The sequence below is a fragment of the Oreochromis aureus genome, linkage group 6 (assembly GCF_013358895.1).
Source record: "Oreochromis aureus strain Israel breed Guangdong linkage group 6, ZZ_aureus, whole genome shotgun sequence".
NCBI lineage: Eukaryota > Metazoa > Chordata > Actinopteri > Cichliformes > Cichlidae > Oreochromis > Oreochromis aureus.
Window position 1 is genome coordinate 14,425,025 of NC_052947.1, and position 16,190 is coordinate 14,441,214.

The 16,190-nt window shown below is 40.5% G+C and overlaps 2 protein-coding genes across 4 annotated transcripts in view; both read right to left on the reverse strand.

Moving 5' to 3' along the window:
* Nucleotides 1-1,869: 1,869 nt before the first annotated feature.
* On the reverse strand, nt 1,870-5,659 carry LOC116312408 (toll-like receptor 2). The gene is made up of 2 exons (XM_031729824.2): nt 4,962-5,659; nt 1,870-4,665 (listed from the first exon to the last, which is right to left on the reverse strand). Exon 2 carries the CDS (start codon nt 4,644-4,646, stop codon nt 2,814-2,816), a length of 1,833 nt encoding a protein of 610 aa, XP_031585684.2. The 5' UTR covers nt 4,647-4,665; nt 4,962-5,659; the 3' UTR covers nt 1,870-2,813.
* A 2,555-nt stretch (nt 5,660-8,214) lies between these two features.
* Nucleotides 8,215-16,190, reverse strand: part of tmem131l (transmembrane 131 like) — a 30,812-nt gene continuing 22,836 nt past the window's right edge. For 2 of the 3 annotated variants that reach the window (XM_039613408.1, XM_031729786.2), the window contains exons 23-34: nt 15,887-16,072; nt 15,625-15,774; nt 14,973-15,516; nt 14,725-14,837; nt 14,369-14,535; nt 14,059-14,265; nt 13,752-13,830; nt 13,397-13,506; nt 13,142-13,268; nt 12,652-12,722; nt 12,367-12,500; nt 8,215-8,748 (exon numbers count right to left, since the gene is read on the reverse strand). In XM_039613408.1, coding sequence (XP_039469342.1) covers nt 8,449-8,748; nt 12,367-12,500; nt 12,652-12,722; nt 13,142-13,268; nt 13,397-13,506; nt 13,752-13,830; nt 14,059-14,265; nt 14,369-14,535; nt 14,725-14,837; nt 14,973-15,516; nt 15,625-15,774; nt 15,887-16,072 — 2,188 coding nt within the window. In that variant the 3' untranslated portion in view covers nt 8,215-8,448. The remainder of the gene's footprint in view (nt 8,749-12,366; nt 12,501-12,651; nt 12,723-13,141; nt 13,269-13,396; nt 13,507-13,751; nt 13,831-14,058; nt 14,266-14,368; nt 14,536-14,724; nt 14,838-14,972; nt 15,517-15,624; nt 15,775-15,886; nt 16,073-16,190) is intronic. The other variant, XM_039613407.1, reaches the window with a different exon arrangement.

The following is a 16,190-nucleotide window of genomic DNA, read 5'->3' on the forward strand; positions in this document are numbered from 1 at the left end:
CTCCTGTCCTCTTACATCTTTCTCCATCTCTGAGTGAACTTAGCTCTCTTTCTTTTCTCTGCCTGTGAAATACAGCAGCTGGACCTTTAGCTAGCAACACACAGTGAGACAAACTGCACACAGACAGTTTGTGTGTTTGCTGATGTTTGTTGAGCTGATAGAAACGTTGCATTTCTGCCTCTTAAAAAAAACCCTCATTCCCCTTTTTCTTCCTCACTAGCAATTTTTTGACTTCGTTACTTCCCACCTCTTAAATTGACTGATCTAAAAACAGGTTTAACCGGGTTTAGAAGAGAAATGAAGAAAAAATAACTCGATAAATCTCGCTGTGTTGCTCACAGGTGAAATGTCCCGTCCTCCTTCTGCACAGCCAGGACACTGACTGATTTGTAAGTGCCCTGCACTACTTCTCCTGTTTGTCACTAAATTATTTCTTCATGTCTCACATTGGGCCTGTCATATTTGGAAGTAGAGAGACAGAAATAGAGTGACAGTTTCCCTGCAGGGATTAGAGATAAGAAGAACAGAAGCAAGTTATTAGTTTCTCTGGTGTCTCATTTCTTTCGTATATTTTGTCGAGCATTTGAATAAAATCTGTTTATGTTCAAATGCCCAAGAAAAATGACAATTGTTAAATATTCAAAAAACATAAAGGGAAGAAAAAGAGAAAAGGTGCATTTAGGCTTAGGTCATAAAGACTTTACTCAATCCTGTGTGAGAATGAGCCTGAAAGAGTGTGACTGTAGCACTTGTTCATTTTGTTAGATTGAGGGACAAAAGTTAAATAAACTGCAGGTAATCCAAAATAAATCTGTGTCAGCGCCACCTTTCAGCCAACCTCAGCCCTCCTGTGATAAAATAAAGAAAATGAATTTTATAATCACACTAACAAACAGCATTCATTGTTGTTTGGTGACATGAAGTGTTTTTGTATATGACAATCACTTGCTGAAGTTTTTAAAATAGTTATGTAACAGTAATATCAATATGGACTTGGCAGGTTGCTTATTTTGACCAAGATTGCAACATTTTAAGAGCAGAGAATCTGACACATGTCAGCATTTAGACAACAGGAAATTCAAGTTCTACTTTTTTCTGCATGATGGTAAAGTTTTAATGTCGACTTCCACAAAAAAAAGTTGTTGCGGTCAGTAAAAGCAGAACACTGCTGTGGAAAGATGCCATTAGGGAAATACAGCTTCATCCACAAAAACTTCTTATTAACCTTTATAATGGTTTGACTGAACTGCACTTAAACTCTGCTGCTGTTTTAGGTGTGGCACATGTCTTTCCAGATGTGCAAGATGCCAATTCCATATGCATTGATGCATCCACAGAGTATCAGAGATGCAGAGTTTTGCACTGGGAATAATAAGAAGCTGGATAGTCTCTCATCTTCAGTGGAGAGGGCAGAGGATCCAAGTTTTTCAAAAAGAATTAAAAATTTTGTTTTGTCTGACGACAGAACAGTTTTCGTTTTGCCTCAGTTCATATGAATTAAAAATAAAAACAAAATAATGGTTTGTGGCATTTGCAAATCACTGCATTCTGCTTATATTTACATTTTACATGCTTTTCAGCTACTGAAGACAAACTGAAGGCAGAGACTCACAACCAGTTAGCAGCTGATGGTGGCTTGCACCAAAGGCGAAGCAGAGCAAATGGTGATGTCAACGGGTTCTACCCTTCCAGCAATTACTGACTGAAAACTTTCATACAAGTATTAAAAACAATCTTTATTATAAAAAAAATCATATTTTTTCCAATTTCTTTTGAAAATTGGCCATTTGGATAAAAATGACTGTAATTCTTAATCAGTTAAAGTGATAAATTTTATTCAAGCCTTGAATTAAAGCTGAAACTCTACACTTGCCTTATTTGATTTTAAATCCATTGTAGTGGTGCACAGAGACAAAATTACAACACAAAATGTGTCATTGCCCAAAAATCTTGTGCACCTGACTACATCATCACTTTTGAGTTTTTCACATATACATAAATTGTCTCAGTTACAGGTTGTGGTACTTATGATAACTGTGAAACATTCCAGTGAACTAAAACAAAAAGATCACTTTGCCTTTTTTAATCTTTATTGTATACAAAACAATTATGACCTGTAATAGACCACTCACTTATCTCTCATTAGTTTTTATGTAAGCCTCCACTAGAGTACATGCATTCATGGAGGGAAAAAAACCTTAAAAAGAAAGAAAAGAGCAATTCCTGACACCATTCAAACTAAGTTAGCACAATACTGAAAGATATATAAGTAATATGTAGCTCCAACCCAAGTTATGTACAAAGAGCTAAGCTTTTTTTTAGCACATTTATATAACAAGAGAAAGATTTTTAAAGGATTTCAGAAATACAAGGGCAAGTTTTAAGAGATTCCAAAATTATCTGTATACAGCCTTCTGTACTTTGTTTTTACTGTCAAATGAAAGGAATACTTGAGCTTTTAAACAGATTGACCAAATAACATTCAAAATAGGTCATGCTGTCTTTGATAATACTCTTAAAATATCATAATAAAATATAATAGTCTAAGTGCTACAACATCAGTGACTTTACGCTACGAATATAATCAAAATTGTAAGTATAAACCCTTTTATAGATTGTCTTTATTATCAGTTTCAGATGTTTTAATCGCTGTTCTCAGACTTTGCCAGAACGCTGAAATCTGATCTTCATGGTGAGGCGACTCCAGGTACGTCCTAGAGTTCATCACTTTCCACAGCCTGATTTTGACAAAGTTCTGTCAGAACTCGACTGCTGGGAGTCGAGCTTTTTGTCTCCACCCAGGTCACCTTCGTTTACCCCACAATTCTGAACTTATAACACAGACCTGCAATGAGCACACACAGCACCAGGATGCCTAAGCAGAGCAAAGAAATCGCTAAAGCTGTGTGGCACTCAAACACTGACAGCTTCACGTCTGATACTCTCTCCCCCCTCACTGCATCGGGAGAGTCACAGATGTAAGACTTTAAGTCGCCTCTAACTACAGTTTTATGGTTCATCAAGTCATTTGTCACGAAGCCTACGAAGTCACATGAACAGACGTAAGGGTTGCCAGCAGCTTCCAGAACCCTCAGGCTCTGGTAATCATGCAGGTTTTTACTGTTGAATTTGGCCAAGTTGTTGTCTTGAATGGAGAGAACTGCGAGGCTGAGGTATAAATGCCCATCAGGAAGATTTCCAAGCTTGTTGCCAGAGATGTACAGCTCTTTGAGAAGCGGCAATTCAATGTTAAAGACAGTCAGTTTATTTCTGGATAAATCGAGGATCTGTAGGCTCTGTGGTAGGCAGGATGTCACCTCAGGAAGAGAAGTTGACGAAAGGTTTAAGAACTTGAGACTTGCTGGCCAGGAACAAGTCAAAGGCATGCTGTCAAATGAGTTTCCACTCATGTCGAGGTTTTCCAGCTTTACTAGTTTAGTGAAAAGCTCGCTGTTGATTGAAGACAAAATATTTCTGCTGATGTTGAGTGTGTGGAGATTTAGAAGGACACCGATGCCATAACACATCATTTCCATAAGTGTAAAATCTGCGATTATGTTGTCACTGATATCCAAAAACTCCAAACCTGAGAAATGAATAGTGGATTGGCAAGGAATGGCAAACAACTTGGAGTTTATCACAGATGCCTTTCTTACTACAGTCAGTATATTTTGCATGAAATGGAGTTCAGGAACACGGTAGAACACGTTAATATCAATGTTTTTGAAGACGATGACATCCAAGCCTTTCAGGTTTATGTCAACAAGAAAGACTTCCTCTTCATCTTCAAAGAATTGTGAATCTTCAAAAGCAAAAAAAGTCAGATCAGAGCCCGAAAAAATATTCATAAGTTGTACACAAGCTGACACAGACATGTTCACATTTTTAAAACTAAGACCTGTAGCACCACGCTCGATGACCACACGAAGTGGGAACATTTGCAAACGTCTTTCAAACTGTGTGTCAGTGAATGTCACTGTTGTGTTTGGATGAACAACGTCTAACAATATAGCTTGTACTACTCTTAAATCTCTGTGAAATACTCCATTGAGACTAAGTGTTACATGGCTAATGGGTCCAATTTGTCTCAGACTTTCGTTTTCATACACTTGCAGATGATTTCCTTCAAAAACAAGTTCTTCAAGACCAAAAAGGCCAGAAAAATCCCTTTTACTGACAGACTGAAGGAAAGGTCCTCCAAAATGGAGGGTCTTCAAGCTCCTCAGTGGCAGGAAAAGGTTTCCCTGACCAAGTGTTGAATATTTGTTTCCCAAAAGATTCAAGTAGTGGAGAGAAATCAGGTTCTGAAACCAACCAGAAGACAAAGTCTCCAACTGGTTTGAGGACAAGTCCAGTTTCTCCAAATGAATCAGTGGGTGAAATGCGTCTTCATGGATGGTTTTGATCCTGTTGTTATTCACGAACAAAGCCCTCAAAGCGGCATATGAAAGAAAGTCATCTTTCATTATCGTCTCCAGTGCGTTAAAAGAGAGATCGAGCTCAGTGATGAGCTTTGAAGCGGCTGCAGGGACTTCCCGAAGGTTTTGGCTCGAGCAGTCGCAGGATGTTTGTTCACAGTGGTGACACTGTTGACTGGTGAGCGACGAGCACTGAGATACTAACAGGACAAACACGAGAAACATCATGACTTATTCTCCTGAGTGCCTGCGAAACACAAACAAAAACAAAATTTAACTCACAGCTTTTCTTTCAGGTGCTGGTGTGACACAATCTAATGATGAAAAACAGCCATGCTAACAGCTTTTGGAGCACAGCTGGAGGCTTCGTGCTAATGTTATAAAGTCACATGGTCGGGAAATTACAGTTTGACTGTTTGAGTGATCATCAAATGAACTCTAATGCTAATGCGTGGACTAATTTTAGCAGACATCCTAAACAAGCACAGAACATATATACACACACATATATATATACTTATATATGTTCGCTGTCTTACTCACAGATGAAATGTCTCGTCCTCCTCCTGCACAGTCAGGACACTGACTGATGTGAAAGTGTCCTTTACCACTTCTCTTATTTGTGGCTCGATTATTTCCTTATCTCATACATTCATCCTGTCACATTAGGAAGTGGAGATCCAGAAATAAAGCAACAGACATCTGAGTGCAGTGAACTTATTACCATGTTTAAGAAATCAGGTTCAGATGATTTAAGCTTTGTGCCATTTTGCATTATCCTGCTGGAAGCAGTCATTGAAAATGGCTGTGATTAAGCCATGCTTCATGTACTAAGGGGCCCAAAGTGCGGCAAGAACTTTTTTGCATTTCATTTCAGACTTTTTGTTTTTAATTCAGTTTAGCTTTAGTTGCCAGAGTGGGGTTTCTCGTTTCAGCTTCGTCTTTATTGTTTGAAAATGTTTCGTTTTTAATAATTTTAATGTTATTTGTAGTTAGTTTGTTTGGAGGGGATATTTGAGAGGTAAGATTTGGGAAATCAGTGCAGACATTTGAAACAAAAAGTTTTCGAAATTTGATGACTCACAGTCTTAGAGATTCAGAGTCTCAATAAACACCTTCATCACTGCCTCATCAGGTGAGTTAGGCTACGTCCACACTAGCCGGATAGATTTGAAAACACTCCACGTCCACACTAGCGTTTTCAGTCATTTTCACAGAGTTGAGCGTCCACATTGAAACGGCCCAAAGCGCTTACGTTCCAGTCCTGCGCATGCGCAAAAGCGAGTGAGAATTAAATAATTTGAAGGAAAGCTATCTGGAGCATGTACAAACTGATATTAATCTTTTTTAGGGCTATCAAAATTGAGAGCAATCAAAACAACTGCCGTATAATGCCCTCCGCTATCTTTGTTTAATTGGTCACATGACTACATCACATGACTAAAATGCGTCATCGTTTTAGAAAGTCTGCGTTTTAGAGTGTCCACACTGCGATGGGACAGCTCCGTTTTGAAATGTATGCGTTTTCAAAACGCCGTCTCAGTGTGGACGGGGGGCCAAAACGGAGAGAAAAAGATGCGTTTTCAAACGAAAATGCATTAGTGTGGACGTAGCCTTAGCTTTCCAAGTTCACAAAAGTTTTTCACCTAGTCTATTTTTTTTTGTTTTGATTATTTATAACACCCCTGCCTCTAACCCCTGAATCAGGGGTCAAGACATTTTCATCCAGAGAACTGAACTGACTGAGTAGTTTGTTTTTTGGACCATTCTCTGTAAACCCTAGAGATATTTTCCCCCAGTCTGATGCACACTGGGAACTTGAGTACGTCTTGTCCATGTCTGTATGTATAAATGCATTTAGTTGTTGCCATATGATTGGCTGCATTGAGCTAACATGTATGTATTTGAACAGAAAAGCAATGTGTATCATTACGGTGATAACATAAATGTTATATTAATTATATTTTAGGTTGCCTTTGTCAGCTTGTGCGTGCTGCATTATAACCAGCGTATGAATTTATGTGTGTGATGGTCAGTGAGACAGTGTTGAGTTTAGAGTATCATACATTTCCACCTAGGTCTAAATGGAAGATTGGATACAGATTGGGCTGTTTTTCATAAATAACACCTGATAAAGTTAAATAAAGCACAGGTAATCCACCTGAAATGGGGTAAATCTGTGTCAGCGCCACCTTTTAACCAACCTCGGACAGGTTTCCAGCCTCCTGTGATAAAATAAAGAAAATGAATTTTATAATCACACTAACAAACAGCATTGTTGTTTGGTGAAAGGTGATATTGGCTATGATAAAAGAATTAAATAAAATGTAATTTAAGTATCACCAAATATAAATGTTTGTGTATTTGGCAATGACTTACTGAAGTTTTAAAATAGTTATGAGAGAGTTAGAGAACGGGAAATCCTGTTCCTTTTTTTCCTGCATGATGGGAAAGGTTTATGTGGACTTCCACAAAAAAGTTGTTGTGCTCAGTAAGATTACAGCAGCAAAGATGCCGTTCTCCGGGCTCGCCCATGTTACTCTAACTGCATTACGTGTTTGTGCGTGTCCATGTTTGGTGTTAGGTTGTACATTTTGTTTAGTTTTGTTAATATTTCCAGTGTAGTGGATTAAACATCTCGCTAACATCGGTATAAATTATATTTAGAAATTTTACAATGCACCATCAGAGTTTTAATAAATAAAACTCTAACATAGAAGTGTTTAAGTGCTTAAATTTACATTTTACACCTTCTCATCTTTTTCAGATTTAAGGTATATACACACACAGGGACACAACCTTAGATCCTCCTGATATCCATGTAGTCTGAGGGATCTCAGATGTCTGCATACACCTAGCAGTTGGATCATATAGAGGTCGAATCATAAATGGGTCAAACACATTTTTGATTTGATTTTTCCTGGGTGTTTATGAAAAGGAAAGACAAATTGCTAGTTTATGTTCTGAGCCACTTGGATATTTTATATCTACCTATCGATCGGCGTGTGCACGTATATATTTAGTGAGTGTGGTGTATGTGCATGTACATGTCTATACTATGTAAGTAATTTATATAAGTAATAGAAATTTATTACTTGCATATTTCCACAACACATACTGTGTATTCGTGTACATAGAACCTCAGCTACCATTGTATATAGTGTATTATCCGATTTATTTTGTATTTCTTGACTTTATATTCTGGCACACTCTTTGTATTCTTCTGCTATGTGTACCTGAGCTGGGGTAACACACAAATTTCCCTGCCGTGGGATCAATAAAGTCTTATCTTATTCACTGTGTGACAATTTACCTCAAACATACAATGTGGTCTTTTTGCATTCACAAGACTTTCACAAAAACCTGACCTTTGACCTTGAGGATCCAAATCACCAATACACAAACCAATCCCAGATATTTGGTAGAAGAATCTGTGGTATCATTTGAAAATCCTACACCACCTCATTTGAGTTCACAAAGTTTGGTGCCTGTGCTGACCAACATCCAGTGGCCAGGTGGGTTGATGGCAGTTCCCCCCCACACCCACAAATCTGCACAAGCTAACGTGGACCTGCCTGCTATGGTGACTTGCTGTGAAAAAGGAAGCAGCCAAAAGTAGGTTTTAGTTAAAATATTTTGTGCGTTTAGAAATCAAAACGGCTCAGCTGAGTAAAACTCATTATTTGTAGCCAGGGGCAGAAAAGTGATTCAAATGACTGAAAGTCAGAGGAAAGTAAAAAAAATAAAAAAAGGAAAATTAAGTAAATAAGTCAATTAAAAAACAAGACGCATGAAGTTCAAGTACAAAACTTTTTTTTTTAATTTTCTATGATCAAAACTGCAAAACAGCTAGAAAAATATACAACAAATGCTTAACCTTTCACAACATATAACATCTGAAAATGGGAACATAAAAGAAAAACAATATTCACATTTTCCCCATGAATGATAAAAGAACATTCTTTTTTTATTTCCTTTTCTTGACTTATAAGTTTCCAATTATAGTTAAGCTCTGCTGTATTTACTTGTTTTAAACATCTCCACAGTAGCCGGAGTCGTTGGAGAGCTGTGAGTTGGAGCTGCGGTTGGATGAAGAGTTCCATATGTCCAAGTTCATGTGCGGTCCGAAAGGGTTGAAGCTGGAGTACTGCAGCGGTCCGCAGGCCCCCACTGGCTCCCGATTAAAGGGGGAGTGAGGCGGGGTGATGGGGGACACCGGGACCGATCGCTCGGGTTGGAAGTGGCTCGGGTAGGGCTCGCTCTGGGGCGTCCAGATGGATCCAAACAGGCTGGACATGGGGGAGAGACTGCGGGTACCCGAGAAGTATGGCTGTGGGGGCGGAAGAGAGGAAAAACGTTGTCAGGAGGGGTCGACAGTTTCCAACCTGACCTTTCACTGCACTCTGATACCATCTGTTCCCCACAGTGACGACCTGGCTGGATTTGTCTCTCCTTTTTAGCAAAAACAAAATGACCTTTCCAGTTCAGCAAAGACGGCAACACTTCGCCTCATCTTTATGAGTTATATGTGATAATCCTCTTCTCTTCTACACTGTCTTACAAATATACCTCAAAGAATTTGAGTAAGTTTCTAAGATCTAGCTGAAGTGTTACTGAACCAAAGTGAGTCAGTCAGCAGATGTTTACGCAATGACACTTCAGTATATATCAATAAAGACTTGGTTTAACGACCATTAGAATGGTATCTGGATTTTTCCAAGGGTAGCTGCATAGGCAGAGGCCACCCAGTTATTTTGATTTATAAGCAGCCTGAAATATGAGTCACCACTCAGTTCAGGAAAGCGCTTTGAGGGTTACTTCTAATAGGATTTCAAGGGGTAAGGAGTTAATGTTTCATTTTCTTTTTGTAGCCAACCTGACAAATAAATGACCGTGCAGGATGCTGGATTAAAAGAAACAACAACAAAAGACCAAAAGACTTTGTGTTAATCGTGTTGCTAATTTCTGCCACACAGACTGGTGGAAATAAACCAGCTGCTGTAGCAGCATGCCTCTTTTTCTTCTTTTAACTTTCTGGTGCCCTATCCGGGGTATTTGACTCCACACATCTATATGACAGAGCAATACCCCCGTCCTCTTTTTACCCTCAGTTAAGACATACGTGACTCAGTCTCCTGTACTCTCCCGTCTCCAAGATGAACTTCCCTTTCTCTTATCCAGCCTGTTAGCTTGCATGTGAGCCTGTCTGTTTAGACTGGTTTATGGGAAACATGTTCCTCTGTAGAACGCAACTATGACTAAACCTAAAATGACTGAACCTGAAGAAAGATGTGAACTGGGTTTTAATTTGAAAGGAGCTAAATTTGTCGTCTGTCACTGTGTGTTCTTTTATGTCAGGATTAAATCAAAGCATCACCCCCTTAGTGTTACGGAGAGACTACAAACAGAAGAGAAGCTGATTCTATCCTAAATACAGTAACATACTCTTAAACCCAGATTCCCTGCTTCCTTATTTCCACACAGAGCTCATCATGTTCTGACTTCTGATCATTTTCAGGAAGTAGAGGTCAGAGGTGTAATTACACTGATCCATTGACACACATCCAGCTTACATCTAGAGCAGGGACATCAAACTCGTTTTACACTGTGGGCCACATACAGCCAGACCAGTGAAACTACACAAGTGTGTAAAATTACAGCTCTGGTAGCTCATAGCCCAGACTGTCCTGTAATTATAACATAACTGTTTCATGAATTCATCTAAAATGTCTTTCCCCCCCCTCTCTAACAAAACAAAACAAAACAAAACAAAACAAAAAACAAAAACAAACTAAACATCCATCCATCCATCCATTCGCTTCCGCTTCTCCTTTTCAGGGTCGCGGGGGGCGCTGGAGCCTATCCCAGCTGTCATGGGGCGAGAGGCGGGGTACACCCTGGACAGGTCGCCAGTCTGTCGCAGGGCCAACACACAAGGACAGACAACCATTCACACTCACATTCGCTCGCACATTCACACCTAGTGGCAATTTGGTTTATCCAATTAACCTATCCCCACAAGTTGCATGTCTTTGGACGGTGGGAGGAAGCCGGAGTACCCGGAGAGAACCCACGCAAACACGGGGAGAACATGCAAACTCCACACAGAAAGACTCCGGCCTGATGTTGGAATTGAACTCAGGACCTTCTTGCTGTGCGGCAACAGTGCTAACCACCGTGCCACCGTGCTCTTTTTCACAAAGATAATATTAGACTGTTTGTGGAAATTCCCACAAACCCTTTAATAGCCATGAGAGGATAAACAGCTGGTTCATTGTTCCATGACCAGGAAGGGTACACATTTTCCCTCCTGATCAACAATGGGAATTTCATTTCCAGTTCTGTGGTGTAAACCTGTGCAGGTAGGCTGATGAGTGTGAATCTACTGAAGTTGGAACACCCTTTTAGGGGCAATCGTTGGGAGTTCGCCTTGTAATCGGAAGGTTGCCGGTTTGAGCCCCAGCTCGAAACTAAACAAACTAAACAAAAAAACAAAATAGTAGAAAAAAAAGTAGTAGAAAGTGGAAAATCAGGATCGTTTACTTATTAGATATTTATTCCTTTGGTGTAGTGTGAATGTCAAGGGGGGAAGATGGGTCTTTATCAATAGGAAAAGCTGTAAAACTTCAGAAAATACAGCTAAAAGCTCAAAATCTGTGCACATTTCTAAAGCTGTCCAGTGGGCCGGCTTGAAGTCTTTGCTGGGTCGATTCTAATCCCCACGGCTTATGTTTGACACCACTGATCTAAAGTTTGAAGTTTAAACTGGAACCGCAACTGGGTTTTATCACCCATCGCACATTTATTTAAAGAGTAATCTTGATGGATGAATCAGCATCTTAACCATCTCTAGCTTATCAGAGATAAAACGGTTTGTTTGTTTATACCTATAGCACAACGATGTCTCTGCAGTACTGTAAGGCAAACTACACCACCCAGTTGTGCTACAAAACTTCACTGTGTTGCTTTATGTATCCAATTTACAGAAGTGCAACTGTGTATTTGCTTTAGGGGACTGAAACCCTCTATGTGTCATCTTTACATGGTTTATTTATAAGCCTCGCGGCTGGTTTAGTTGATGCAGTTCAGTTATTGCTGTAGTTGCAGTGGCTGGTTTGGTTGCACAAGCTGCCATACCATCTTTTACTGTTTATTCTGTTAATATAACACTTTGAGCCACTCCCACCCCTTATAAACATGTAATCAGAATAATGTAAATATAAAGATATGATAGCGAGCAAACAAAAAGTCACTTTACAAGGTGCAGAAAAAATGATAAATATTCTCTCTTTAAAAAAAAAAAAAAAACAAAAACCAATAACTTCCACTCTGTTCCCCTTGACTGACTGCAGCTGAAGTCATTGATTTCAGGTAATTTTACTGTCATTTGTTTGCACCACCACGATGAATCATGAAGTAGTGTTTTGACTCTGGTTAGTGAAACTCAGGAAATGTATTTAGAGAACCTGTGTGCTATAAAAATATCAACATTTTTCCCCAGTGTATAGAAAATATATCACAAAAGGAATCATTAAGAAAGACTGCTGTCATATATAACATACTGGACATAAAATAATATCTCCAAGTACAATTAGTGTGAGTAATTATAACAGCCACTGGAAATGGTACAAAAATACAATTACCAATAACCACCACCATTCTTTGAAGCAAAAGATGTAAAACCATGAAGTCATAGTAACATCTGTACTTTGAAACAGAATATCTGCAAATGAACCGATTACTGACTTCTCAGACTATCACAGGCATGATGGAAAATAAAAAGTCCTACAGTGCTACTGTTCATTTAAAAACAAAGCTTTGTGGTGTAATGCATGCATTTTTCCTTTGCCGCCCTCACCCAGATGCTTTCTCCCTAAATTGGCACCGAGTCATGAAAACTTTAAGAACCCCGCGTTAACCATCTGACTTGAGTATTATGAGGCGTCACCTTGCTGCCCACACAGGCTGCTGTGTCCCAGGTTGAGGGCGATTCCTGAGGCTGCTCGTCACTCCAGATGGTCTGATTGCTGTGCATGTTCTGGCCCTCATGACTGTGAAAACCACTTGTAAAAGTTCCATTACCTGCAAAATGATAACAAACAACAACTCAGATTTGAACCAGCAGTGACGTTTAGCCTTTGCATTATTTGTTGGTTGCAGTGTTATATAGCTGATCTTCTACAAAGCAATGGGAACACATAACTGGTTCAAAGTGCTTATCATGAGCTCGTACCTATGTAGCCGTTTTCCGGAGGGTAGTTATAGGAACTGTTACAGTGGCTGCTGGCACTATTCCAACGTAACCTGCAGGAGAGGAGGAAATATTTAACAGAGTCAAAGAAGCCGAAACACTAATCTACAGAAAAGCAAATATGCAGTGCAGCAGCAGAGGAAAGATGTTCAAGCATGTGCTTACTCAGTTAGGGATGCTGTTTACAGAGAAGGTCTGAGGAACACCAAACTTTTGAGATGAATATGCAGATTATCCACAGGTGAAAAGCCGCTTTATATTCACATTTATAAAGTTTTCTCCACTTCTACTAATGATTTTTAATCACTTCATGAATCTAAGAGTCTGTTATGGACACTAGATTTGTTTTAGACTCCACTAACCCCAGCCCTCTCTTTGGTGCCATCATAAAGACCCACGCAGACAGTTCATTTACTGGAACTGAGTGAAGCGCCACTAACCAAGTGTTTCCATAACGTCTTCAAATACTCACCCGCGGTATGATGCGGTGGTTGGTGGTATATAGCGCATTGCTTCGGTGGCGTTGTATCTAAACTCACTGGTGAGGGGGATGGGTGGAGCTGACCATGTATCTTCAGGCAGATACTGACCTGTCACATCTGTGAGGAGAGGACATGATAACGATTACGAAAACGGACGTGACGCACAACCGTGGTTGAAGACAAGTTTACTGCACATTTTGCCTTTTCAAAAAGTGTGCCTTTGCTATAAATGATTAAGCCTTTACCCGTGTTCTGGTCCATTCCTGCAGCAACAGCAGCAGCAAAGCTTGAGGTGAAGCTGGGCCTGGTGGACTCTTGGCTTTGGCATTGGTCTTTATGGTACAGGCTGTTCATGCTGAACAGAGGAAAGGCAAAAGTTACGACTTACACTGTGTCTGAATAAACCACAAGATAACCTAAATCCAGTAAAGAAAGTACAGCAAAAAACAAAACAAAAACACATGAATGACCACCTCTGACAAAGTCATTGGAATACAAATTACAGACTGATACATTTGTATTTGTTTAAGTTGGCAAAAAAAGACTAAAAAAAGAAAGAAATTTTATACTTATAATAATCAGAACCAGTTCTTGTGGTACCTTTTAGTCTTATAGTTGGCATTAATGGGCTGGTAGCTGTCAACCTCTTTTGGGTACACACTGTACTGCATGGAGTCCCCTGGAAAAACAAACAAACTGACTAATGTTAAAAAGTGTCAAACTACAGTTCTCATCTATTATAAGAAGACTTTTACTGACTAGTTTCCTACATTACACACATTCACTCAAAGGCTGAGAAAGTGTGACGCTGGCTGCAGAGACAGCACCACTATAAACCCAAACAAAGCAGCACTGCAACAACAATTTGAGTTGGGTTTCTTTTCAAGAGAAGGTAAGCGCCCCATACTTTTTCTAGATGAGGTAGTGGAGCGGTGTGTCCGGGCACTGGCGTCCTTGTCTCCCTCCATGCTGCTGGTGCTGCTACAGCTGCCCCAGCTCCCTCTGCTGGCCCTCACGCTGCCCGATGAGCTGCCTGAGTCTGAGCCTGATTCGCACACGCTGCCCACGCGCCGCTCTGGAGTACACTTCTTCCGAGTGCGAGCAGGACACACACCTGGCAGGAACAAAGGCCAGCGAAATGAGAATCGACTTTCCTCACCAAAGTAGCTTCATTTAAAGGAAGCTCGGTAACGGCCGAGTTAGTTATTTGTGCCCACCGTTCTGTTTGAGTGGGCTCTCAGCAGTCTGCACAGGCTTCAGTGCTTCTGTCTTGAAGCTGTTGGTGGAGCGGTTCCTGCTGCGGGTTCCACTGACAAAGTCCACAGTTTTCCAATCAGGTTCCTTCTCCCTCTCTGGTGTTACTTGCATGTTGTGCTCAGGAGCGCTACAACAGTAATTAGGAGACAAATCAACAACAAAACCCCCCCAAAACAACACATGGTTTTATATTATTGGGTTAACTGAGAGCCTCTGCTTGTTTTTATATTAAACTTCAAAGATTTTTCTTAAGGTATCTTTCATCATGAGCTTTAAAAACATAAAGTGTTGCTTTGGTTAAGTGCGTGTGTATTACCTGGAGACATTTTCAGTCTTCCTGCGGCTCCTCTTTCCCTTATTATTCCCTGCTGCAGTGCCAGACTCTGTGCTCTGTGCTTTCTTTTTCTGTCCTTTGCAGTCGTCTCTCAGCTAGAAGGGGTAAACAAACAGGGATGACAGTTGTTTTTTTCTATAGAAATCTCTTTGATGATAAAAGTCAAAGGAGAAATGAATTTGTTATTGTAATTAAACAGAAATGCAGCAGTCTAACAAAAACTCCTTTACCTCTACCTCAGAACTGTCCCTTTTCTCAGACTCCATCTTCTCTGCATAGTGCTCAGTGCAGCTCTTTTCTATGGGACTGCACACTAACAGGCCCGGTCTGGGTCCTGCACCCAGTGTGACATTATCTGGGAAACCAGCAGGTATTTCCATGGGAAACATAACCGCTGCTGGCATTGTATCTTCCACGACTTCTTTAAAGTCTGGGGCTGTCATCTTCTCCATCTCATTGATGAAAGCTGGTTCGTTGTTGTTGTTGCAGACGTCAGTGTCGGGAGTGAGGGGAGGATCTGGTCTCAGGTCTTCCAGCTCTTCATCCACTGTCACAGCACCAGCTGATGCTGTGGATGAGCTGGGTTTATATTTGGAGTAATAGAGTGAAACCTTGCATTTCTTCTGTTGTTGGGTGGGTGTGGTTGAGGAGCCTTTCTTTGAGGACTGAGGTCGAGGGGCGGGGCTGTTGGCTAAGGCTGGAGACCCGCGGCCTTTACCTTTGTCGGATGTGTGGCAGGTGTCCACATAGGTCTTACAACTGCCTTTTGTTTTACTGCACAGACAGACATTTGACTATTTAGAGTGTTTTAACACCAAAAAGTTTTCCTGCCACGTTTACGATTGGTGTACATAAATAAATGAGGAAGAAAAATCTACATACTGTACTCCATTGGGTGTGATATTATTGACTGAGCCATTTTCCCGGGACAAGACAGAGTTGTGGTTGCTCCTGCTGCTCGGTGCAGAGAACTCATTCAAGATAAACTGTGCTTGATAAAAGGCCATCAGGCACACACCAAACAAGGAGAAACTGCAACAAAAACAGAGATCCGGAAAAATTTACAAGTCAATCAAAAACTTAACCGCAATCAATAAACATTCCCCGATGCATCCGCTTCTCCTCAAAAATCACTGTTACTAACCACGTGAAGATGAGCGTGACCACCCAGAAAGTTTCCTCCCAGCTGGGGCCGGGTACCACCTGGGCACAGAGGGGCAACATGTGATGGGGAAGCGTCACGTTGAGGGTAAAAGGGAAAGAAGTGCCACGTGATGTCACAAGGGTGAGGTCCCGAATGACCCAGGATGAGGTGAAGTCTGGGGTAAACCTGAAGACGTGGACAGGTATAGGCAGAGAGAGAAACAAACGGCAAAATGATTAAAAAGGAGCCAAAATGATGAGAATTTTAAAAAAGTAGAGGAAGCTATATTCAGGACATATTGTGC

Coding starts and splice junctions, on each gene's coding strand:
- LOC116312408 (XM_031729824.2), bottom strand. CDS start 4,646: ATGATGTTTCTCGTGTTTGTCCTGTTAGTATCTCAGTGCTCGTCGCTC.